This window comes from Mus pahari, chromosome 14, assembly GCF_900095145.1.
Source record: "Mus pahari chromosome 14, PAHARI_EIJ_v1.1, whole genome shotgun sequence".
NCBI classification, from domain to species: domain Eukaryota; kingdom Metazoa; phylum Chordata; class Mammalia; order Rodentia; family Muridae; genus Mus; species Mus pahari.
Window position 1 is genome coordinate 85,211,321 of NC_034603.1, and position 23,938 is coordinate 85,235,258.

Genomic DNA, 23,938 nt, shown 5'->3' on the forward strand with positions numbered 1-23,938 from the left:
CTCCACAGCAGGCTGTGTGGGTCCAGCCTGGGGAGGGTTGGGTCCTGGCTAAGCCCACTCAGGCTTAGCAGGTGTTAAGTAGAAAGGCCCTTGGGACCATCACGGTAGCGGGGTGGACTCTGTATATTCGGAGTTTGTGCTCCACGGGGAGATGCGACCAGCAGGAGAGAGTGCATTCTGTGAGTGGCGCAAGAAGGGAGAGTGGAGTGACCGACATGGGACAGTGTGGAGGCCTTTGCAAGGATACGACATTTGAGCTGATAAGTTGGGAGTGGGGAGGGACCAGTGCAGGTTTAACCTTGAGTTTTAGATTTCCTGCGCTAAGTGGAGGACAGGAGCTCTGATTTTGTGTGCTTTTGGGAGGAGACAACGGTTGTATACACTGCTAACCCCGATGCCTGGCTCAGAGTAAATGGCCATTAAACAGGAGGGGATGTAATGGCCGCCATCATATTAATAATCTTCAACCTGTCACCACCACCACCATCACCACAACACCCACAACCTCCACCACCACCACCACCACCATCACCACTATCATCACATCAGCACCACCCTTACAAGTTCCCATTACCCCTGTCGCCACCCTCATCCCACACTCATTTTCTGTTTCCTCCCGAGCGCTGCGGAGGAGGAGAGGCCCCGCGGTCAGGGACTCGACCACGGGCAGCGTGACCAAGAGCTACAGCAGTACCTGGAATATATTGGAGAGGTCCCTGAGGTTGAAGATGTAATGAAACCTAATGGCCGTGGGAAGGAACGTTGCTGCGATTTTCTGGTGCAAGGCTGTTACAGGAGAGAGGCACATCGATTCTTATGGGCTCTTAATGGCCCCAGGAAGTGCAGGGCTTAAAGTTCCTAAAGCAAATGGACTATGAAATAGTGACAATTTAACAGAGAAATCTACAAGGCTCTCTGAGGAGGGCGGGCCCTCGCTGCTGCTGCTGTAAATCACCCCTCCTCTCTCCAACCCACAAGCCATTGGATTTCACATCTCTTCGGGCTGCAGCACCATTTAAAATTATATATATATATATATATATTCTGAAGAATAGATGAAATATTTACCAGGCAGCACCATTTAAAATTTTATATATATGTGTATATATATATATATATATATATATATATATATATATATATACTGAAGAATAGATGAAATATTTACCAGGGGGAAAATAGGAAGCCCCGCCAGCCCATAAGCAGCGGGTTTCACTGCCTGGCTGGTGGAGGAGAGGCAGTCTCGGCTTACCCAGGGCTGCATTCACCAGGTGGCTGCTCAGCCGCTGGATCACCAAGGGGGTTGAACGGAATGACAGGTGTTGTGCCAGGATTGTGTTGTAGATGGTGGTAAGGGCCTCCTGGCCAGGGAAGCTCACAGCAAACACGCAGAAGTGGCGCTGCAAACAATCAGGAGCTCCCATCAGGCCCTTCCTACAGCCATGGCTAACCTTCTGGGAAGAGCAGACCCTGTCGCCATTGACTAACGTATTGGGGGGGGGGGCAGAGTCAGGATACATTGAAAACGCCCATCCTGTGTGAAGCAGCAGCCACGCATACGGTCTTAGGGTTTTACTGCTGTGTACAGACACCATGACCAAGGCAAGTCTTATAAAGGACAACATTTAATTGGGGCTGGCTTACAGGTCCAGAGGTTCTGTCCAGTATCATCAAGGCAGGGACATGGCCACACCTACTCCTACAAGGCCACCCCCTCTAATAGTGCCACTCCCTGGGCCAAGCATATACAAACCACCACACACACAGTCCTGAGATTTTTTTCCCAGAGGCATGGTGTGGCACAGAGAGCCCAGGTCCTTGTGGCTTTGGTCTGGGTGTATATCTAGGTCCCTGTGGCTTTGGTGATTGGAGACACCAACCTGGCATGGCTGCAGATACAAAACTGAACCTCATATAGCCAGCGGTACATCTTGGAGTTCAAGTCTGTCTCCAGTGTCATATGGGAAATGTTTATACTAAAAAGTATCGGGAATTATCTGAAATTTGGTTGCAGCCGGGCATCTGCTGGAGACCAAGGCCAGCACCTCGTGCATGCCAGATGTGTTCTACAGAGCTACAACCCCAACTTTTCATGTTCTGGGACAGGGTCTGCATCATAGCCCATGCTGGCCTCCCAACTCACGGTCCTCTTGCTTCCGTGTGCATCTGTGTGCACCACACCTGGCGTATCTGGCAGCCTTCTGGGCTCATGAGGAGGGCTGTCTGGCCTCCCGCCCTTCCTGCTCCCCTCAATTTCCTAACAGTGAAAGGCTAGGGGTTTTCTAGCTCAGCAGCCTGAGCTCTAACACTCCTGAGACAGGGCCAGCACTGCCTCGACCTGGAGCAGCTGACGGGAGTGGTTGGCCTCTGTTTACCTGTAGTCTGGGGTCAATGGTGAAGGAGCCAGATGTAGGGTTCATGCAAGCCACATACTGACAGTTATGCACGTCCTTCAGGGTCAGTTTCTGCCGGTCATACCTGTGCCGGGTGGGAACGTTGTGAGTGTCCCACCACACGCTGGGAAAAGCCCCTCCTGTAAGTCACCTGGTATGTGCCTATAAGGAAGATGACCTGAGCAGACTGGCGGGCATGATAGAGCCAGCTGTGTGCTGTGCCGAGGGGAGCTTTGATGGGAGGCAGAAGCCCCTCTGAGCACAGCTGTGGGCTCCAGTCCAGTTCTCGTGGGGCGGTGGTCAGCCATGTTGGCCTGGATAACTAGCTGCCTGGTACCTCGATGCTCCTGCCTTTGCGCGGCATCATAGGATGCGGAAGCCAGTGCTCTCGCAAGCCAGTGTTCTCACAAGCCTGCCTGTAAGGGCACCTGCCACGAGGGAGGCACACCAAAACAGCTTCCCGCCCTATGAGTAAGAGCCTCCTGCATCCTAGGCTGGCTCTAACTCCCCAGGTAGCCAAGGATGACCCCCAAACTTGGGATCTTCCTGCTTCCACCTCCCGGGTGCTGGAATTACAAGCGTACACCACTAGGCCTGGTCTATACAGTGCTGGAGACTGATCCCGGGGTCCCTTGCGTGCAAGGTAAGCCCGATCATTACCCAGTGAGCCGTGTCCCCACCTTTCCTGCTCAGTTGTGTCACTGTCCTGACTGTACCACTCTGTGTGTTTCCCACTTGGCCCTTGGTGATGCTGGTGTTGTTCAGGATGACAACTCCATTGACTGAGTACAATGTCGGGGGGAGGGTGTGTGGTGGGAGGGTGGTGGGGGTCCTGTCTGTTAACTGCTGCCAACCTACCCTACCCTCTTGGTGAATGAACTCCCACAACTCTGAAGTAACCACAGGAGCCGCTTTGTTGCAGCTTTGTTGCATTGTCAGGCTTTACAAAGTTTTGTCTGAGAAGCTCCTCCCTGCCCCCTCCCAACTTTGCAGCTTCGGGGACTGACTTCACATTGTGAACATTATGTGAGGGTGGCAGGGGACAGTTTGCAGGGGACAATCTCTGGTTGTTAGTCCCCGGGGCAAGCTCTGCTGAGCCATCCTTGCTGGCTCAAGGAGATCCAAGGGATCTTCTGAAAATTCAAATCAGGCCACCCCTCCCCTCCCTCCGGAGATAATCTGACGGCAGGCAGGCAGGCCACCCCTCCCCCCCTCCGGAGATAATCTGACGGCAGGCAGGCTTGGGCTGAGCTGAGGCAGCTGGAATCTAACCAGCAAGAGGGACTCTTGAGGGGAGAGGGCACCAGAGGCCGGAGGAACCTTCTGGAATGTTTGATGCTGTGAAGCCAGAAGGGGAGCTCAATAGGGGCCTGTGGTGGGGAGGGTGGATGAGTCTCGAGCAGCCTCCCCAGGAAAGCCACGGTGTGGGGTGGCACCCCATCACCTTGCCACCATCTCCTGTGTTCATGACACTCACTCTCCCACTTCCTTCTTGAGGGTCATTGTGTGTAGCCCCTTTCCTCCCCCAAGCTGTGAGGTCACCTCTGAGGTCCTGGCTGTCCCCACAGCTCGGGGCGCCCTGGGTCCCATGGGTCAGTGTTGGGACTGTGGCCTCGTACAGGCAGCCTGGTCCCCTGAGCATGCTCCTGACAGTCCTTGGCTGGTAGGGGTGGGACAGGGGGAGGTCTCTGGGAACCCACCAACTGGCTTCTCGAGTTCTTTTGATCCTAGCTAGTCCCAGCTCTGGCCTGGGCTGCTTCCTCAAGAGGTAAATGACCTGAATAGCCTGATTGTTCCTCAGTGTGCCACCTGGGTGTCCCAGTGCCACTGGGACAGAGTCCCCTGTGTCAGACTGAAGCAACCATGTGCACCCCTCCTTTCTTCCTTTCTTAGTCCATCCTTGGGCCACATTCCCTCCTGCGGCAGGGTCTTTGCACGTGGCTTCTCTCAGCACAGGCTGCTGAACATCCAGAGCAATCCTGACAGTGTCTGGCTCCCAGCCACCCTACAGATCTCCAAGGGGCATCTTTGACCCATCCGGGACTCCTCTGTGATAGACCTTGGGCTTTTTCTTAGAGCTCTCCGAGGGTCTTGCACAGATCTACCTCCACCCCCTTAGGGGGGGTCTTGGCCATAGTTACTGACATGCTTGTGGCAATATCATAGAACATGAATGGTCCTTCCACAGCCACGGCCCTGCCCCGTGACCCCATGGTCTCATTACCAGCCCCTGATCAGCCAAGCCTCCTGCCACCTTCTCTATTCCTATCCATGACTGCCCAGCCCTAGTCCCGCCCTCGTAGAGTCACGGCCACACCCACCCCACCCCGCCTTCGCATAGTCGTGTCCCCGCCCTCAGAGTCGTGGCCACGCCCCCAGTTTAGCAGAGTCGTGGCCATGCTCCCAGGCTCATCAGGTCCTCACCAGTGCCTGTGGTCCATGTGCTGGCGGATGAGGGTGTGTGGGGCCACCGTGCCATACTTGTCCACCTCCGGCATGTTCATGTCATCGATGAAATAGATCAGCTTCTTAGTCCCTGGGGGGCCGTAGTTCCTCCCTGACTTCTTTTCCAGAGGCTTCTCCAGCACCCCTGAGGACAGAAGGTTATTTATCGCTCTGAGCTGGTGCCTGTTAGATAGGGCAGGGACAGACTGCCTCCCATGAGGAGAAGGAAATCGAAGGCCAGGGATCAGAATTGTGGGGTGTGCCCAGAAAAATACCCTTGTGGTGTGTGTGTGTGTGTGTGTGTGTGTGTGTGCGCGCGCGCAGCAGGGGTCCACCACGGTCCACCATCTGCCACTCAGTGTAGCCTCTGTATTAAAACACCAGTCAGAGGTGGAGGTGGCAGGATCCGAGATCTGTCTCAACCTTGGCTGAACCTCTAATCCGTGAGAAATTGAATTCACGCGGACCTGGCCACTTCTCCGACCCTCAGTGCCCCACATTGACCACAACTATAGCATCTGCCCAGGACACCGCTCGGGTGCCTCCATGGAAACAAGACTCGTAGTCCATAATCCTCTGGGCCCACAGAGGAACGTGGGGAGTGTGGTGTAGGAGGGGCATGGTGTGGGAGGGAGCCTGGTGTGGGAGGGGCATGACCTGGGGGCGTGGCGTGGGAGGGGCCGGTGGGAGGGTGGGGCCAGGCCCTCTCACCCTGCAGCATGGCTGACGTCGTGTAGAAGTTGAAAGGCACAGCCTGCACCAGGTAGTCGTCGGTGCTGAGGTTCTCCAGCTTGTCCCCCATCAGCACCGACTTGCCAGTGCCCGCGTTGCCCACCAGCATCACGGGCCACGCCTTCTCCATGAGCAGGTCCATGAAGTACCGGATGCGGATGGTTTCTGTGGTGTGGACTAGAGAGGCCTGAGGGCGGTAGCAGGAGGGAGAAGGGCATGGGTGTCACACAGCAGAGGTGGTTCCAGCTGGCCTGCAGGTCTAATTCCCCGGAGTCACTAAAGGGCCCTGCTGTAACTCAGGTAGGAGGGGACATGGAGCTCTCTTCCCGGCCACAGCTCTGGCAAAGAATACCTGTAGTGGGATGTCGGGATCCAGCTCAAAGTTAGGCACTTTATCTGTCCAAGGCAGGAATTTCTTTGTTTCAGGGTCAATGTAGTAGTCAAAAATGGTCCCCTGCGAGGGTAACTTGATTGTTTTAAATTCATTGATCCACCACTTGCTGAACTCCACTCGATAATCAATGAGCTGTTAAGAGGAGGAGAGAGGAGGGTAGGATCGAAGGCTCAGTAAGAGAGCGGCAGGGTGGCCCAGTCTGGATAGCCGGGTCCCCAGGGTGTCTGTCACCTGATCCTGGAACATGGCGCCCCCAAAGGCCCAGAAGCAGGAGAACACGAAGTACAGCTCATACAGCTCCTTGGGGGAGTCGGGCGGGGCGTTCTTCTCCGTGAGCAGGCACTCCAGCAGGTACAGGATGGTCTGGACGACTGTGATTTCGGGCACAGGGGTGATCCTCTTGAAGCCGATGCGCAGCTTGTCCAGGCACGTGGGCAGGTACTTGTCGAAGAGGATGATCAGGTTGGCCTTCTCCGACTGCACCTTGCGCCTCTCAATCCAGCTGCTCACCACCCTGGAGGGAGGGATGGCTGATGGTCAATCTGCCTTGGGGCTCCCTGCTCAGATAAATACCTGCCTCACACACACCACCAGTGGGGTGGCCAGGGAAGCAGGGGTGTGACTGAAGGGGACGCTGGGCCAGTGGGGAGTCTGTGTTCTCTCTTGGGATTAGTGGCTTTTGGAGCGAACTAAGCCTGTTCCCCTTTTCTTCTCTTCTCTTTTTCTTCTCTTTTCTTTTCTTTCCTTTCCTTTTCTTTTTTTGAGACACGGTTTCTCTGTGTAGTTCTGGCTGTCCTGGAACTCACTCTGTAGACCAGGCTGGCCTTGAACTCAGAAATCTGTCTGCCTCTGCCTCCCAAGTGCTGGGATTAAAGGCGTGAGCCACCACTGCCCGGCTCTTTCCGCTTTTCTTTAGTCATCTCTCGAGAGCCACCCACCCCTTCGCCCTTCCCCTTCTTGCAGTCCCCTCCTTCCTTTTCTCCCCCTTCCCCAGTATCTCTTGAATCCCAAATTGTTCTCAAACTATGTAGCCAAGGATGACCTTGAACTCCCGGGTCCTCCATCTTTCTCAAGTGCTGGGACCACAGGTGCACAGTGACCAGGCCCAGACTGTGTAGTGCTCCAGGTTGAACCCAGGGCTTCCTGTGTGCTAAGCATGTGCTCACCCCAATGAGCTATGGCCCCAGTCTCCTGAGAGTTACTCCTGTTGCTACCCAGGAAGCATCTTTTCCCCTAGCTGAAGCTAATGCTGAGGGCTGGGGATGAGGGGAACAGAAAAGCTCATGAGGTCATCTGTGGGGAGGAAACAGCTAAAGGTGGAAGAGAGGAGGGGAGCTGGGACCCTTGTGACATCATCTGGACCTCTGCATCCAGCCATGCCTGACTAGAATCCACATATATGCATGAATACATACACGTATATGTAGTCAGAGATTTTGCTTCAGTGAACTCAAGCTGAACTTGACACCATCACTAGAAGAGTCCAAGTCCATATGCTAGATGGCCCCGTGGGAACCACTCCAGATTGCGTGGCATGACTTCATGCCCCAACACCACTGTTATGAGGGGTAGGGAAGCTGTGGCTGGCTGCCCGGGCTTGCATGGTGGACCATAGCCGGCTGTGGTCTGAAGCAAGTCACTCAGCAGCTCTGGGTTCCCGATTCTTGTCTGCTTCACCTCCACTCCAGGGGACCACACAGGATGCTCTTTGTAAAGCTCACAGAGGGGAGCCTGGTCCAAGGTGAGTGCCAGAGGAGTGTCTGCTAAAAGCATAAATAGTGCCGGGCTCCCTGGAGGGTCAGCGAGCTGAGGGCGTGCGTCATTTCCAGGATGCCCGAGGCATAAGCAGAAAGCTCATGTTATGAAACATGAGGCAACTGTCCACAGCCAGGACCCACGGGCCTCGCCACGAGCGTTATAGAAGCTCTGCAGCTTCCTGCTCTGCTGTTGGGACATGGGACAGGAAGCTGAAGCCTTGGGCCCCAACACCTGCATCCCAGTGTGGTAGAGAACCCATGTGGGATGCAGTGCAGGTGCAAACTCCACATGCAGGTGGTCCTCCAGAGGGTGGGCTGACATGCAGATATGGACTACGGCTGCTGCTTCCCACTCTGAGCTGAGGATTCCCGTGCCATATTGTAACATTGCCTTGGTGTCACATTGTAACAAACATTGCTTTGGTGACTTCATGTACGGGGCATGCTGGCTTCCATCTGTGCACAGACTCAGGCAGACATACCTGGAGACACAGGTCAGCCTTCCTGACAGGTCCAGGCACTTCCTGCTTCACTCCCAGAGGCAGCTGGGGCATGTCACTGATGCTCCGTTGGAGGTGGGGATGGGGCTCTGTGCCTACCTCTCCTCCATCTGGAGAGGGTGCTTCACCTGTCTCTCCTTCAGCAGAACCCATCTTCTTCCCATTCCCCTGGACACCCCAGGAGTGTCCAATCCCTTCCTCTGCCCTCGCCACTCTCCCGTCTGGCTCCCTCCTCTCCTTGCTGTTCCCACAGCTGTCCCCATGATCCCATCTCCTGTATCCTAGCGTGGTCTATGATCTGACGCCTCCCATCTCGTGGTGTGTCCATGACTTGTCTTCCTTCTTCCGTGTCTCGTCTTGTACCCAGGCTTCATTTTGGTTCCTGCCCTGCCTCCTGCTCTCCCTGGAAACCCAAGCTGCTGGAGGGCAGAAGAGCTGTCTCAACCACCCACCCACCCAGAATGTGGCCCTCACATAGGACAGGAGCTCCTGTGAGCATAATCAAGATGCAGATCTCAAGATGTCGCCGTCCTGGGTTACAGTGGACCAGGAATCTGATGCCCGGCAGAGGGCTGTATGGAGACATCCATGGGTGGTCACAGGCCACCAAGAGCTGATAGAAGTTGGGACCAATTTGCCCTATATCCTTCAAGGGCCCAGTGTGCCACCATCCTGACCTCGGACTCCTGGCCTCAGCCCTCAGAGGATGGACTCCTGTTAGTGGCTGCCCAACATGCAACTCTTCCTTAAAGTGCTGCCAGGCTAATGTCCCCTCTCAGGAGCTCCCAGACACCCCCTCCCCCCAACTTCCCACCCCAGGTGTCTGTCTGGCTCCCTGTCTGTCCCTGCAGGGCCATCTTCCTCAGTGCCCCTTGGAGGCCTGGTCTCATCCTGCAGGCTGCCCCCAGCAGACAAGCAGACATCTCACCTCCCACTGAAGAAGGAAAAGGGACAAAGTCTGACCTCACACTTCCTTCTCTCTACCATCGTGGTGCACATGTGGACACCTCAGGCCTGCTCCTTGTGCTCAAGACTGTCTCTCAGCTTGGCAAATAAACTTCCCTTCCCTTGCTGAAGGACCCACAGCTCTTCGCCTCCAGGGCCTCCTCTGTGCCTGGTGCCTGCCTCCAGGGCCTCCTCTGTGCCTGGCTTCAGCCCCTTTCTTCCACAGTCTCTCTTGAGTTATTGATGGGCACCTGTCTGCCGGGTCAGGGCCAACTTCCTACCTCCAGTCTGCTTGTCTCCTAGTGTGGTCTAGCCATCTTCCTGCTCCTTCCAGTTTCCCCTCAGGGTGTCTGTGTAGCTCACCACTGCCCCCTGTGTCTCTTCTGAAATGGCTTTTGGGGTATGATTCTCTTTGTTCCCAAAACCGTGTGAGTTTTGTTAGGAAAATTATCTTCTGCAATCACGGCCCATATTTTTTCCTGGAAAATCAACTTCCCCAGCATGGAATGATTAGGGTCCAACAGACACAGTGTGCAGAAAGGGTCAGTTGGGTAGATGGGAGGGTGAATGGATAGATGGATGGAAGGGTAGATGAAGTGATGATTGGGTAGAAAAATGGATGGACAGATAGATAAGTGGGTAGGGAGATGGACTGCTGAGTGTGTGGGTGGATGGATGGTTGGGTGGGAGAATGGGTGAGTGGGTGGAAGGATGGGTGGGTGGGAGGACAGATGGGAGGATGGATGGATGGGTGGGAGGATGGATAGATGGGTGGGAGGATGGATGGATGGGTGGGAGGATGGATGGATGGGTGGGAAGATGGATGGATGGGTGGGAGGATGGATGGATGGGTGGGAGGATGGATGGATGGATGGGTGGGAGGATAGATAGATGGGTGGGAGGATGGATGGGTGGGAAGATGGATGGATGGATGGGTGGGAGGATAGATAGATGGGTGGGAGGATGGATGGATGGGTGGGAGGATGGATAAGTAGATGGGAGAATGGATGGGTGAGTGTGTGGGAGGATGGGTGAGGAGAAGGACTGATGAGTAGATGCTCATCTCCAGCTCAGGTAAGCGTCCTGAGCCTGTTGGTTCCTAGAAGACGCCATGGATTTCTATCCCAGCTGACTAAGGACATGGGCTCCAATGTCCTTTCTGTGTCCCCTGAAGTTTTACTACTCTGCCAGTCACTGGCCACGGGTCCAAGCAGGGAGATCTCAACATCGAGTCTTCTGCTCCTCAGACCTGAAGCTGCTCTCAGGCGCATGCCTTCCCCCACTGCCACCCCTGTTGCCACAGGAGAGGCAGGAGCAGCTCCCCATGTCACAAACTTCTTTCTTCCTGGACCCTCAGCCTTTACTCTCCGCCAGCCCAGGGCCTCCCTCCCGCCCCCCCCCCCGTGAGTTCCAGTCCTCACCAGGGATACCGACCCGGGCCCTGGACTTCCTCAATGTTCCCTCTACTCTCGGGTGGCAGCTTGACTTCAGTCCTTGGGACAGTTGCACCCACAGGCAGGACAGGCTTCTCCTCATCCCAGTTCCCTGCTCAGCTGTTGTATGGAAGTGTTTCACCAGCTGCTGTCCTGTGCTGTCACTGTCAGCTTCTGTCCCATGCCTAAAACTTTTACCTCAGTGACGGTAAAAGGTCAGGGGGAGGGGAGCCAGCGTGCTACACACAAGCGTGTGGGGCTCTGACACAGCCCACTTGAACATCAGGTGAGATGGCACACGGTCCTTTTGATGGGCACACACAAGCACACGCCACCACGACAGACAGTCTACTGGCCACTTTCTCTGCCACGTTTGGGATGAGAGCGCCCAAGCCTTACTCACGGGTTCCACCCTAGATCGGCAGGGTTGATGTAGAGTATGCCGGCCCTAGAGACGGTGGCCGGGGTGGCTGTCCTCAGGTGGCTGATCTCAAACACCAGCCTCATGGTGCGATTCAAGGGAATTCGCTCGTTGCTGGCCAGGGTGAGGACCTAGGGAGGAGAAAGCGAGCCCATTGGTCAGTGGCAGCCCCCAAGGGAGGAGCCACTGAGCTGGTGGCACACGTGACCACGATGACCCTGTATGCTCTCCTTGCCTCCAGCTCCCTGCATGCCTACCCAACACAGGCACCCCTCCAAAGCCACAACCTCTCCGCTATGGATCCTTCTGTGTCTCCTTCTATCCAAATGAGAAGCCCTGTTTTCGAGACAGGGTCTTGCTCTGCAGCCCAAGCAGGCCTTGAACTCTTGACCCTCCTGCCTCACCCTCCGGTGTGCTGGGAAGAGTCATCTTAAGCTGCTCCGGAGGCCATTTGCGCCTCGCCAAGGGTCGTTTCTATGCTGCCCCATGGGTGAGCTGGAGACTGAGCCTCAAGCTTCACTCTTGCCCACACAGAAGCAGAACCACGGGCAGGTTCAGGAGAGCGTCTATTGTGGCAGGTGCTGTCTGTGGCCCACGACTTTCTGTGTTGGGCTCTCAACAGACTCCCGGCCACCTTGCCCACCCCCTCTCCGCACTGTGTGTATGCACTGCCCATGAACTGTAAAGCTCTCTCATACTGTGGTGGTGGCGGGGTCTCGGCTGTGAATCCAGGGATTCTCGTACCTTGTTGTCGTCCATGACCGTGTTGAGGGACTCAATCCACATGGGATCTATGTCCCCGTCCAGGACAATCCACTTGGGACCATCGTGAGTGAGGTTGGCCAGGTCCCGCATGATGGTTGAGAACAGGCCTGGAGGGAGGCAGGCTGGTGACGCTCACAGCCCCATCTGAGGGGGCTACGTAACAGGCCAGGCACTCTGTGGCCTTCACTCTGTCATGCCTAGGTGGGCCTGACCTTAGGCCTGCTCGGTTTCTCAGAGGTGGCAAGTCCTGCCCTTAAAGGACAGCGGAGGCCTTCTTGCTCTTCTGCTCTTCCTCATAGTACCTGTGCTAGCCCCTGCTCTTGCCTCCTTCTGACCGCTCAGCCCCACCCTTTCCCACCACTGCCTGCCTGGTGGCACAGGTGCTCTGCGCCTCGAGTGCACCAGCAAGGGCTCCATCAGCCCTTCTGCAGTGATCAGGACCTGGCCGGAAACTGCACAGGTCTCAGGGAGCCTGCTCAGGGTCTCAGAGCCCCACTGCAGGTAACGCTCCACACCTCACCGCACCCCACCCACCGTCTTTCCACTCCCTGGTCGCCGGGTTGATAATGCCAAACAGCTCATCACAGGTGACGGCCTTCGGGTCCAGGTCCACCGCCACGGGCTTCCTCTTCAGGTTCTGGTAGGTCTTGTTGAGGGATTTGAGGACCTGCGGGTGGGGAGCACCCACTGGCTCAACGTCCACAGCACCTGTACGGGGATACCTGACGCGGTCTGCACGGGGCAGCCCTCTGTGCAGCCCCGGACGTTTTTTCACTCAGAGACTGGTTTTAAGGGCACCTGAGGATGTGTGTGTGTGTGTGTGTGTGTGTGTGTGTGTGTGTGCATGCGCGTGTGTGCACACATTTCTTTTTAAGACACCATGCACAGACAGTTTTTGCCTTTTAAACAATACCTTGCTGTCAGGACCCCTTTGACTTGCCATTTTCTTAGACACCGTCCTGCAGCCCAGCTGACCTAGAACTTTCTATGTAGGTCAGGCTGGCCTTGAACTCACAGAGATCCACCTGCTTCTGCCTCCTGAGCACTGGAATTAAAGGTGTGCACCACCACACCCAGTTTCTCTACCCCCTAGTTCTTGTGTCTTAGGGAATGGGTTTTGTAAGAGGGTAAGGATCCCGCCCTGAGGGCATTCAGACAGACGCTTGGCTGGCTTACTATTGCTAGCACTGGTGGTGTTGGCTGCTACCTCCCAGGGTTCATCATGGCCCCAGGCCTTGCTGGGGGACAGGAGTGTGTGAGCAGCAGGCCTCCAGGAGGCAGGTTGTGTGTGTGTGTGTGTGTGTGTGTGGTGGTACCGACGAGTGCTGGCGACGTGCCTGGGATTTGCCGCTGCCCGCATTCCCAATGACGAAGACCGAGTGTCGGACTTGAAGCAGCTCTTCCAGCTGTACGACTTTCAGCACAAAGCTGTCTTCAGCCTGAAGCTTGAGCTCCACGATGCTCTGTTTGATGATCTGGGAGACACGGTAGTGGCGGCGACGGGGTTAAGAGGGCACAGGAAGGCAACCATTCCTGTGGCTGAGCTTCCAAGCTGTACCCCTAATCTCACCCAGAACTCACATGGTCCTGGAGCCCCAACTCCAGATCTCTGTGGCCATTGGTTCTGAAGCCTGGGGCTGTCTGGGGAGCAGGAAGCAACTTTCATCCTCCCCCCACCCCCCACTCCCGATTCTTGCAGCAAAGGGCAAGTTTCTCAGGATGGATATGGAGGTGTACGTCAGGGAGGGGAGAGAATTACCTTCTCAAAATTCAGGTCTCGCTTCCGGGGCACATCCAGAGCCGGGAAGAGGTCACCGATCAGCCCCATGAACACGGGCAGGTCATCGGTCACGATCTTAGGGATGTTGAAGTCTCTCAGGGCCCTCATGAGCACCTGGTCCTCTGCCCGGGTAGGATCCCCCCTCTTCAAGGAGCCGGCTACCACCAGCACAGATTTGATGGCACGAAGGCCCCAGTCATAATGGTCCTGTGGGGAGTGGGAACTCAGATGTGAACTTGCCGTCATCTGACTGTGGTCATTTGGCACTGTCAGGCTCAGAGTTCATCTCGGGGCTAGGGAGGGCAGAGACATAAGTGTGGATCCCCCACCCCCACCCCAGGCTGGGCCAAGAGCCCTAGGGGCTGGAAGAACACACCTGCTTTGAGAGCAGCTCTTTGCACAGGGTGTAGAGGGTGATGAACTTCCGGGCCAGGAGGCGAGCATCCAGGAAGCCCTCGGCCACCAGCATGATCTCACAGATCAACTCGAAATCAGGGACCACCATGGCGCAGGGCCTGAGAAGTGACCGAGCAGCTGTCTCTCCCACTTTCACCTCCCTGGCTCCTCAGCAGCCAGCTGCCCCTCTTCCCCTGGGTCTCCCCCATCCATGCGCATAGCCAGCTCAGGAAGCTCCAGGCCCCAGACCTGCTCCAATCCCTCTGAGACTCCTTAAGCAGAACAGCAAATGTCTCGGCTGTGTACTGCCCCAACTGCCCCAGGGCCTGCCTGCTGTCCGGTTACCCCTACTCCATCTAGGGAGCTAGCCTTGGGGCCTTCCGTCTCCTCCTCTAACTCCTCAGCCTAGGACATCGCTGGGTCCCTCCTGTCACCTGAATAGGGCCTTCAAGTTCTCCGGCAGCTCCGTGCGCCCGGCGTAGCCAGGATTCATGGTGATAAAGATGCCCACGGTGGGGATAAGGCTTATTATCTCTCCCAAGAAGTTAAACTTCTTTTTCTTGGCCCGAATTGCATCTTGGACACACTTTACCTAAACAGTTGGTACACACACACACACATTAAAATGTAACCATTTGTGTGTGCAAATGTGTGCACATATGTGTGGGTATGAACATACGTGAAATCCAGACAGCGACTGTGTCTTCCTCTATTGCTCCACACTTTTTTGAGACAGGGTCTCTCGTTGAATGCAGAACTCACCAACCGACTGGACTGGCTGGTCAGAGAGCCCCAGGGGTCCTTCTGTCTCCCCCTCCACGGTGCTAAAATTACACACCTGGCACCTGGCTTTGTGTTTTGAAACAGGCCCTCACTATGTAGCCCTGGCTGGCCTTGAGTTCACAGAGACCCATCTGCCCCTGCCTTCTGAGTTCTGGGATGCCTGGCAGCATCTGGCTTTTCCCCCCTCTTTAAGGAAAAGATGTGTATGTGCTTGTGTCTGTATGCACGTGTGTTCGGCTGCCTGAGGAGGCCACAGAGGCTGCTGAATCCCCTGGAGCTGTGAGCCACCTGGCATGGGTGTGGGGAAGCAAACTCAGGTCCTCTGAAAGAAACTGGTGCCCTTAACCCCAAAGGCATCTCTCCAGTGCCCACATCTGGCTTTTTATGTGGGTTTTGGGAGCCGAGCTCAGGCCGGGGGGTTTGTGTGGCAAGCACTTTACTGGCTGGGTTGTCGGCCTACCCCTGTGCCCCCGCGCCAGTTACAGAATGTGGCAGCTGTGAATTAGCAGTGGCCTTCACTCTGTCATTGCCCTTGACTTCTGCCCTCCACCGCTGTGATTTTGTTGTCCATGGTGTTATACAGCCGACCTCAGCTGGGCTTTTGTCTCAGGAGTGCCCTCTGGCCGTGACTCTGGCTAAATTCTGTCAACTCTCTGACAAGAACCCACAAGAGTCCTGTTAGTTGCCATTCTGCATCCAAGAGTCTCTGGGGCCACCTCTGACTTACCAGGACAGAGGAATCTGGTCTGTGCTTGGGATTTTAGAGGAACCCTTGGAAGGTAGTGGCAAACCCTAAGACCACCACTGGGGGGCGCTCCAGGCTCGTGACTGAAATCTCTCAGCCATGGGATTTTTTTTTTTTTTTTTAACCCCAGCACACAGCTTACTCGCCTGGTCTTGCTAGGTGACACTAGGTCATGTTGGGTTTCCCTCCCAGTTTGTAGCCCACAGGGCTCACACCTGGGCAGGACTAGAGGGCAAGACTTTGGGAGCATCTCCTGCTGCTAGGACCTTCCCTAGGGTTTTGATCCCTGCTCTTTTGTGTCCACAAACATTCAGATGCCATGGAACATCCTACGGTTTGTCCCATGACTTGGGAGTAGGTCAGGAACTTTGTGTATACTGAGTCAGAGAGTCAGGGGTGGTGACTGACCCTGGGAAGAGGGGGTGGAGGCGTGGCTATCACCTTGGCAAACTCAGTTGGCCCTTCTCAGATTGGGGAGTGGGAGGGGGACTGATGAGAGCTCTAGAGGTAAGGTTCCCTCAGGGTCCTCTCACCCCCTGCATCTCTTCTCCACATGGGTGGTCAGGAACCCTGCCCCCTCCCCTACTGGTTTTTCCTACTGAAATTCCAGCAAGAGTAGCAGCTGCTTCTGCTACAATGTACTGACTTAGCTCTTGGTGGACAGGTGGGTAAGGGACAGCAGATTGAGAGCTGAGGAGGCCACCTCAGCTCAACCTTTCTTAGACTCTCTTTGGTAGTCACTTCTATGCTAGGGACATCACCACACACTAGTGCTTAGGTGTGTGTACCCAGCACCCTTCCTGTGTAGCCTTGGAACTCTTGCTAACTTGCTAACACTCCCCTGACCTGCACACCCCCACCTCACCCAGACCACTGTTCCTCTTCCTGGGAACCATCTTCCTTTCCCTGTTACCCATCATTCCTTTCTGTCCGGGTTTGGGGCAAGCGGCTAGGCCTGGTTCGCGAGGACCTCCAAAGTCGGGCCTCTGGCCTAGGGCTCCACAGGTGGGATCTCAAGCTGGTCTGGGATTGGGGGCCAGCCTTAGAGGACCTCAGAGCCCAATGTCTATCCAGCCTGTCGGGCGCCAGGACTGCTGGGGCTCCCGTTTGAAACACAGAGCCCTGCAGGTGAGTTTAAAAGTTTGGGGTGTTAGCATGACCCCCACCCTGTACCCCCTTTGCCTTGGATTCCCCATTGCTGTTCTGTGCCGGGCTAGGGAATTCCCTGAATATACAACCATGCCTTCCCCATCCACTCCGGTCAGGTTAGTTTATTCTGAGATACTGCCATGTTCTTCAAAGCCCAGAGTGCTTCACTCTCCTCTGTCAAGTTCACCTGTCTGGCCTGAGGCCACCTCTGCACAGAGCTCCAGCTTGGGGAAGGGTTTCTCCCTACATGGATTATCTAGTGAATGCCAACCGATGCATGGAGATGTTGTAACTTAATTCTTGAAGAGCACGGCTGAGTTCCAGCCAGTTGCAGGCAGCCAACTGTTTAAACTGTTCAGATAAGTCGGAGCAGCTGTGATCAATCCAGCTGTCTGTATTCTGCACTTCCTTTCCTCGAGATTATAAATACATCCTGCTGGTGTGTATGTGTTGGGGGAGGCAGAGGGAGGGTCGTGGGACATTCTGTACCATTTTGGTCTAGTTTGCTGCCCAACAGTACAATCTCAAAGCCATCTAAGGGTTATCAAATATTCTCCCTCTCCCCTTCTCCCTCCTCTGTCTTACAAAACAAAGTCTTAATCTATAGTCCTGACTAACCTAGAGTTTGTTCGATAGACCAGTCTGGCCTTGAACTTGTGGTGACCCTCCTGGGTTCGTACCACAAAGTGGCAGGGGTTATAGGCATGAGCTACCACACCCCAAAGTAGCTTTCTATGTTAGCGTCCCCAAGTCGGGTCAGTTATGCCTCCCTGTACCTGACCCTTACTGTCCCCTCTGTGTGTAACTTCCTAGGGCCCCTGGGAGCCAGGGCAGGGCGTCTGAGGCTTCGCTGTGTCACCCCGCTGCCCAGTGCCTGGCTGTTGGGGTGGTCAGACAGGAGGGTCTCTGGTGACTGAGATACTGGGAAAACTGGGCACAGCTCCAGGCCCCCCACTGACCCAGAGACTGAGCAGAAGGCCCTACCTGTACAGCAATCACAGACAAGACCTCCACCGAGATCCGGTTAAACTCATCAAAGCAACCCCAGGCTCCCGTCTGTGCCAGGCCCTTGTAGATGTTTCCACAGGACTACAAAGGGAAAGTCAGATCAGAGAGAGGGAGTGGCCCCAGAGGCCTGCAGGAAGCAGGTGTCTGGAGACAGTTCCCTTGCACACCTGACCGGCAGGTTTTTCTAAGTGAACGTCAGGTTAAGAAATCCCCCAATCCCTAACCCCCGTCTTCTCATTTTATGCATATGGAGGAGGGCATCCTCTGAGGTGGGCTGGGGCTGCAGGCTCCAGGAGGACCTTTCCGTGTGACTGTGCCATTCTGTCCCATGGAGTTCACACAGAAGTCCTTCTAGGATCAAAGGACTTCACTTTTCTAGGGCCCCTCACGGGGACATGCTGGTATGACCTTCAGTCAACAGGGGTCTTGGCCACTGTCCTCAGCCTCAGGATGGGACCACGAGGCTGTGGGACTCATCCAACGGGAGGGCGCCCCAACTCCTCCCTCTTAATGCTGGGACTGTTACTGTTGGAGTCTCTCCCCTCCCATTTAGTTAGTCCTCTAAGATGTGACCCTACAGCTGATGGGCTTGTCCTTGTCCCCTTCAGAGTTCACCCAGTGGCCACTACTTTCACCCTAACCCCACACTGAACGCCAAGCAGGTACTCCTGTGTGTCTCTAGTCATAGAACAGTCATGGAACTGCAGGGACCTCTACCTCCACAAGGGGGTGCTAGTGGGTACTCTGGATGCCTAGTTGCTGCCCTGCAGGGCTCCGTTTGTAGGGTACACACACTCTTGGGTAGGGACCCGCAGCCCTGGCCACATACCTTGTAGTCCATCTGCTCCGAGCAGTTGAAGACATACACCATGGTGCCCAGGGCTCTGCCCAGGTCCTTGGTTGTCTCTGTCTTACCCGTGCCAGCGGGGCCTGCAGGGGCTCCGCCCATGATCAGGTGGAGGGACTGCGTGAGCGTGATGTAGCACCTGCAGAGGGAGGACCTTGATTCACCTGGGGCACTGTGACCCTGTGACCCACACCCCACTGTGCTCTGCTCGGCTCTGGGGCTGCTGTACTCGCTCAGGCCCAGAGGAACCCAAGTCAGAGTGTGTGTGTGTGTGGGGGGGGGTTCACTGTGCTGAATGAGGGACAGGGGAGGGTGCCAGACATTGCCCTCCTGTGGGTCTGGGGGGTGCAAGACATGACCCTCCTATGGGTCTGGGGGCCAGACTCTGGGGACTCGTCAGACACATGCTGAGGGTGTCTTGGGCAGCTTCTTGGCTGGGTGGTTTTATTGTCTTGATCAATCCCTGCACGCTTATGAGGGTTCCTGTAGCTCTCCCGGTTCTGCAGACCTCGGGGAAGCGAAGTCATTCCTTGGGGACACAGCTAGTGTCTGACCAAGAGCTCAGCCGAAAGCAGGGCTCCTGCCTGGCAGCTGGGCTCCTGCCTGGCGGCTGGGCTCCTGCCTGGCAGCTGGGCTGGATCAGAGAATAGGGGCTGTTGGGGCTTGGTCTTGCTGTCTGCTGTAACGCTGAGCAGGGCCCCAAGACCTGGAGTCTGCACATAGACCTATGTGGCCCTGCTCCTAAGTTATTTCTGATTGGTAAATAAAGATGCCAACAGCCAATAACTGGGCAGGAGAGACATAGGTGGGGTTTAGGTTTTCCAGGGCTTGGGGGTCAGAGGAGATGAGAAGAGGAGGAGGGGAAGAAGGAAGAGGAGGAGGAGAAAGGAGGAGGCAGAAGAGAGAGAAGCCATTATGGGTTAGGTGAACCATAAAAAACATGGCCCTGAGGGCTGACTAATTGGAATTAAGAGCAGCCTAGATGAAACATAGTAAGTAATAACTCAGGGTTATCCATAGGAAAGTAGATTCTAATAGCAGAGAGGGCAGGTATCTGCCCAGCTCTTGTGCTATTTAAGACTTATTGTAAATATAAAGGTCGGTCATGCGTGTCTTTTATCTGGGAACTAAATTGTCAAAGGCAGAGTAGAAACCCCAGGTCAGGATTACAAACTTCTACAACACAGGGCCTCCCCACCGAACGTGGGCTCTTCTAGCTGCAGAGTCGGGGTGGGGGGGGAGGTATGTGGGGAGGGGGCTGGGCACTGGGTCGTAGGTGGCCCCCACCTGTCTGTGAGTGGGGTGATGACCAGCCGAGGCGTGTTACCCAGGTACTCGTATGAGTATTTGATCTGGGCGTCACAGATGTTGGCGAAGCAGTGCCTTTTTTCCTCGTCCCAGCGGTGTCGAAGCTGTGACTGCCAGGTGAAGGCCTGCGAGCTCTCCACCTGCAGCAGGAGCCCAAGGGTCTTGGCTCCAGGCTGGTCCCCGGGACTCTCCCCTCAGGCCGGTACGCGACCCTTTCACTACTCCTAGCTGCAGCCTGCTACAGATAGGGCCTTCCAGGCTTAGGAGCTGGCCCAGGAAGTAAACAACTTGCTGAATTCAATCCTCAGAACCTGTGTGGTGTGACAGTCATCCAGTGTGACACCAGGTGCTTGCAATTCCAGGGCTGAGGAGGTGAAGATGAGGGGGGGGTGTGGTGGGTGGGGCTGGGCCTGAGTTCCAGGCCAATGTGAGAGCCTGTCTCCAAAAAGGAAGGGCTCACCAGCACCTGAGGAGCCACATTTAAGGATGCTCGGGCCGCCACATGTATGCACACATACATGCACATGTGCCTGCGTACCTAAGAACACACACACAAGAAAGGAAACTTCTGGCAGTTCACTCATCTGACCCCCACAGATTGTGTGTGTATGTGTGTAGAGGACAACTCTAGCCTTCAATCACCGCCCTGGGAAGAGGAGGTTGTAAACACTGGAGTTCTTGAGTGTGGGGCCAGCCCCAAACCCGGTTACCAGCCCTTCCCACCACCCCGGGAACTCCCGCCTCCCCAGCGCCTGGGGCATGGGTGCCCCTGCCTTAGCGGTGATCATCTTGGCCACCACGTCTCGGGCATGCACATCGATGGTGCAGATGGTCATGATCTTCATCCTGTCGCCGGCGCTGAGATTTCCAATGAGCAGAGTGATGAGCGCGTTCAGCTGGCTGATCTGCAGAGAGAGGGGCACCTGTGCCAGGGCAGAGCTCACTGGGCTGGACGCCCAGGCTGTCGGGGTCCACAGAGAATGACGCGTGTGCGTGTGTGCGCGCGAGCGTGCACAAGATCACCAGCCCCTGTTTACCACAGTGGGGAAAAAAACCAACCAACCAAACAAACAAACAAAAAACCTCGAGAAAAGTTCCTCTCCTCCCAGGTGGGGACACTGTGGAGCCCTTAGAAGAGCGAGCCTGTACGTTCAGTAAAAACAGCTGCCCGTAACCAGGCCACACGTGCAGGAAGGCTCTGAAGCTACAGGAGAAAATACTGACTTCCGCCCTGAGCGATGGCACAGCCAATGGAGTGCTGTCTTTGTAAGCACAGAACCTGGCTTTGATCCCCAAGACCCGTGTAAGTAAGGGAGGCATTGAGCTTGTAATCCCAACACCCCGGAGGCAGACACAGGAGGATCTCTAGGGCTCCCAGGGGGCCAACAGGGCCTAATGGGAAAGCTTGAGACCCTGACCTCAAACTAAGGTTCCTGAGAAACCACCCAAGGCTCATGTACATGGGCACACACTCACGAACTCACACACTCGTCTTCTAATATTTAACCATGAGTCTCAAGGGAAAAAAAGTACTGCCAAGCCAGCTCAGCGGATGAAGGTGCCTGCTGTCGAGCCCGACAACCCCAGTTCCATTCATGGAAGCAAAGAATTGGCCCCCACAGGTTGTCTTCTGATCTCATGCACACGAGATGCACATGTATACACACACAAAGAGAGACAGAGGGGGGGAGGGGGAATGTAAAATGGCATTCTGGGGGCACACTGTAGAGGGGGGTGAGGCTTGAACTCAGCAAGTTGTTTACTGTAGAACACTTGTCATCCTCTCGGGACAGCTTATGACCCACACAGACAGTGAATACAGAGCTTCACGGGGGGAGGAGGGGGACCTGAACTGCCTACTTCTAAGTCAGTTTGACACAAGTTACAGTGATTTCAAAGAGAGAGCCTCAACTGAGAAAATGCCCCCACCAGATTCGCCTGTGGGCAAGCCTGTGGTTCATCGCCATAATTAGTGATTGACGGGAGAAGGTTCAGCCTGCTGTGGGTGGGGCCAAGCCCAGGCTGAGGATGCTGGACTGCATAAGAAAGCCTTGAGGAGCGAGCCAGTAAGCAGCAATCCTGATCCTCAGTGGCCTCTGCTTCAGTTCCTGCCTCCAGGTCTGTCCTGACTTCCTGGATGATGGACAACAGTTGTAAACTGTGCCTGTAATAAACCCTTTCCTCTCCAAGTTGCTTTTGGTCATGGTGGTTTTGTTGTTGTTTTTTTTTTGTTGTTGTTGTTGTTGTTTGTTTTTTTTCGAGACAGGGTTTCTCTGTATAGCCCTGACTGTCCTGGAGCTCACTTTGAAGACCAGGCTGACCTTGAACTCAGAAATTTGCCTGCCTCTGCCTCCCCAGTGCTGGGATTAAAGGCGTGCGCCACCACGCCCGGCTGGTCATGGTGCTTTTATCTCAGCAAGAGACACCCTCATCAAGACGGGGTTTCTGGTTACTGCCTGGCAGTGTAGGGCCCAGAGTCTCCAAACCTGCTTTTTGTTGTAGTCTTTGATGGCATTTTCATATCCTTCCTCCAGCCTTGCGAACGCCAGGCCCACCTCGGTCGTCCACCAGATCTGCGTGCATGTCAGCGCCACCTGGAATCCACCCGGGAGAAACTGTTCTTTATGGACAGTAAAATGAGGTCATAGCCAGGTGTGGTAGTGCACACCTTTAATCCCAGCACTCAGGAGGCCAGCCTGGTCTACAGAGCGAGTTCTGGGAAAGCCAGGGCTACACAGAGGAATCCCCCAGCCCCTGCCGCCGCAAAAAGAAAAAAAAAAAAAAAGAAAAGAAAAAAGAAAAGAAAAAAGAAAAGATGAGGCCACGAGGCTGGACAGACAGCTCTGTGGTTAAGAACACTGGCTGCTCTTCCAGAGGACCGTTTTCTTCCCCCCACCCCACCACCCTCATGGATGTTCACAACTCTAATTCCAGTTCCTGTGGATCTGGCGCCCCCTAGTGGCCACTGCAGGCATTGCACACGTGGCACACATATACACAGGCAAAACGCCCATACACATAAAATAAAGGGAATTTTCTTTTAAATGAGCTTGCATGATGCACTTAAATCCATTCCCAACAGACAAGAGCATGACCCAGGACCCAGAGCCACACTACAGTGGGTCTCCATCCATTCCAGACCTGGGCTGGGTAGTCAAAGATCCATTGTTCCCTCGGTTTCTCCTCGTAAGTCACCACGGCTTCTGGAATTTCGTGGCGCAATGTGGCACACATTCGGTCCAGCACGCGATTCAGCCACACTTCCACCTGGGAAAAGACCTCATACTGACCTCGCAGGCATATTTCATCTCAGTGACTGGTACGCCTGAAGGCAGGTGAGCTTGGCGGGCAGGCCGAGCCACCCTGCCTGTCCTGGCCTAGTCCTTTCCCAACAAAGAAGCTGGCCACCTGGGATCTCCACCTGTGCTGAGCTTCACCCACACCCCTCTCTAAACAAAGCCGCCATCGCTCTGATCTATGGCTACCCAGTAGCTTCCTACCAGGAACCAAGCAAGCATCCCAGATCCAGAAGCAGTGAGCCAGCCCAGTGTGGACCAGTTTTGGGTACATGGGAGAGAGGCAGAATGTGTCCCGAGTCAACTTTTCAGGAAAATCCCCTATTAGCTATCTCATGGGTTTGCACGATCGGGCATGCACGTGTTCCAAGTTAGGGATTAACAACCAGCTCCCCCACCTGGGTCCACAGAAACAGTGTTGGGACCCAGCCCGAACTCCGAGCCACTTATTTTAGTGCCCACTGCCCCTGTGTGTCTGCTCTATTCCTTTGCTTTGCTTCTAAATAATCTCTCCTCTGCCTGCCCGCTGTTTTTTATCACTTGTGGGAGCTTCAACTCTTTGAACAAGATGCCAAGAACTCGGAAGCTCCGTCCAGGCAGTGACTGCCAGTAAGAACCATGTCTGTCAGGGACAGAGATGCTTAGAAGATGACCCACCTGAGCCGGCAAAATGCCTCAGTGGGTAAAGGCACTTGCGGTGTGAGACCTAGGTTTGATACCCAGAATCCCCATAAGATGGAAGGAGAGAATCATGTCCCAAAATTGTCCTCTTAACCTCCGTGTGAATGTTCTCTCTCTCTCTCTCTCTCTCTCTCTCTCTCTCTCTCTCTCTCTCTCTCTC

General features: G+C 55.1%; 1 protein-coding gene across 2 annotated transcripts in view; it reads right to left on the minus strand.

Annotated features, from left to right (window-relative positions):
• Positions 1-23,938, minus strand: part of Dnah17 (dynein axonemal heavy chain 17) — a 103,781-nt gene that overhangs the window by 43,633 nt on the left and 36,210 nt on the right. Inside the window, exons 32-51 of one of the 2 annotated variants that reach the window (XM_021213637.1) lie at positions 22,943-23,068; positions 22,288-22,374; positions 20,581-20,706; positions 19,781-19,941; positions 18,476-18,632; positions 17,623-17,727; positions 14,396-14,553; positions 13,942-14,080; positions 13,545-13,772; positions 13,123-13,260; positions 12,320-12,452; positions 11,765-11,892; positions 11,003-11,151; positions 6,196-6,478; positions 5,923-6,096; positions 5,550-5,757; positions 4,818-4,983; positions 2,376-2,478; positions 1,253-1,400; positions 695-786 (exon numbers count right to left, since the gene is read on the minus strand). In XM_021213637.1, the coding sequence (XP_021069296.1) occupies positions 695-786; positions 1,253-1,400; positions 2,376-2,478; positions 4,818-4,983; positions 5,550-5,757; positions 5,923-6,096; positions 6,196-6,478; positions 11,003-11,151; positions 11,765-11,892; positions 12,320-12,452; positions 13,123-13,260; positions 13,545-13,772; positions 13,942-14,080; positions 14,396-14,553; positions 17,623-17,727; positions 18,476-18,632; positions 19,781-19,941; positions 20,581-20,706; positions 22,288-22,374; positions 22,943-23,068 (3,009 nt within the window). Of the gene's footprint in view, positions 1-694; positions 787-1,252; positions 1,401-2,375; positions 2,479-4,817; positions 4,984-5,549; positions 5,758-5,922; positions 6,097-6,195; positions 6,479-11,002; positions 11,152-11,764; positions 11,893-12,319; positions 12,453-13,122; positions 13,261-13,544; positions 13,773-13,941; positions 14,081-14,395; positions 14,554-17,622; positions 17,728-18,475; positions 18,633-19,780; positions 19,942-20,574; positions 20,707-22,287; positions 22,396-22,942; positions 23,069-23,938 lie in introns of both variants that reach the window. The other variant, XM_021213638.2, reaches the window with a different exon arrangement.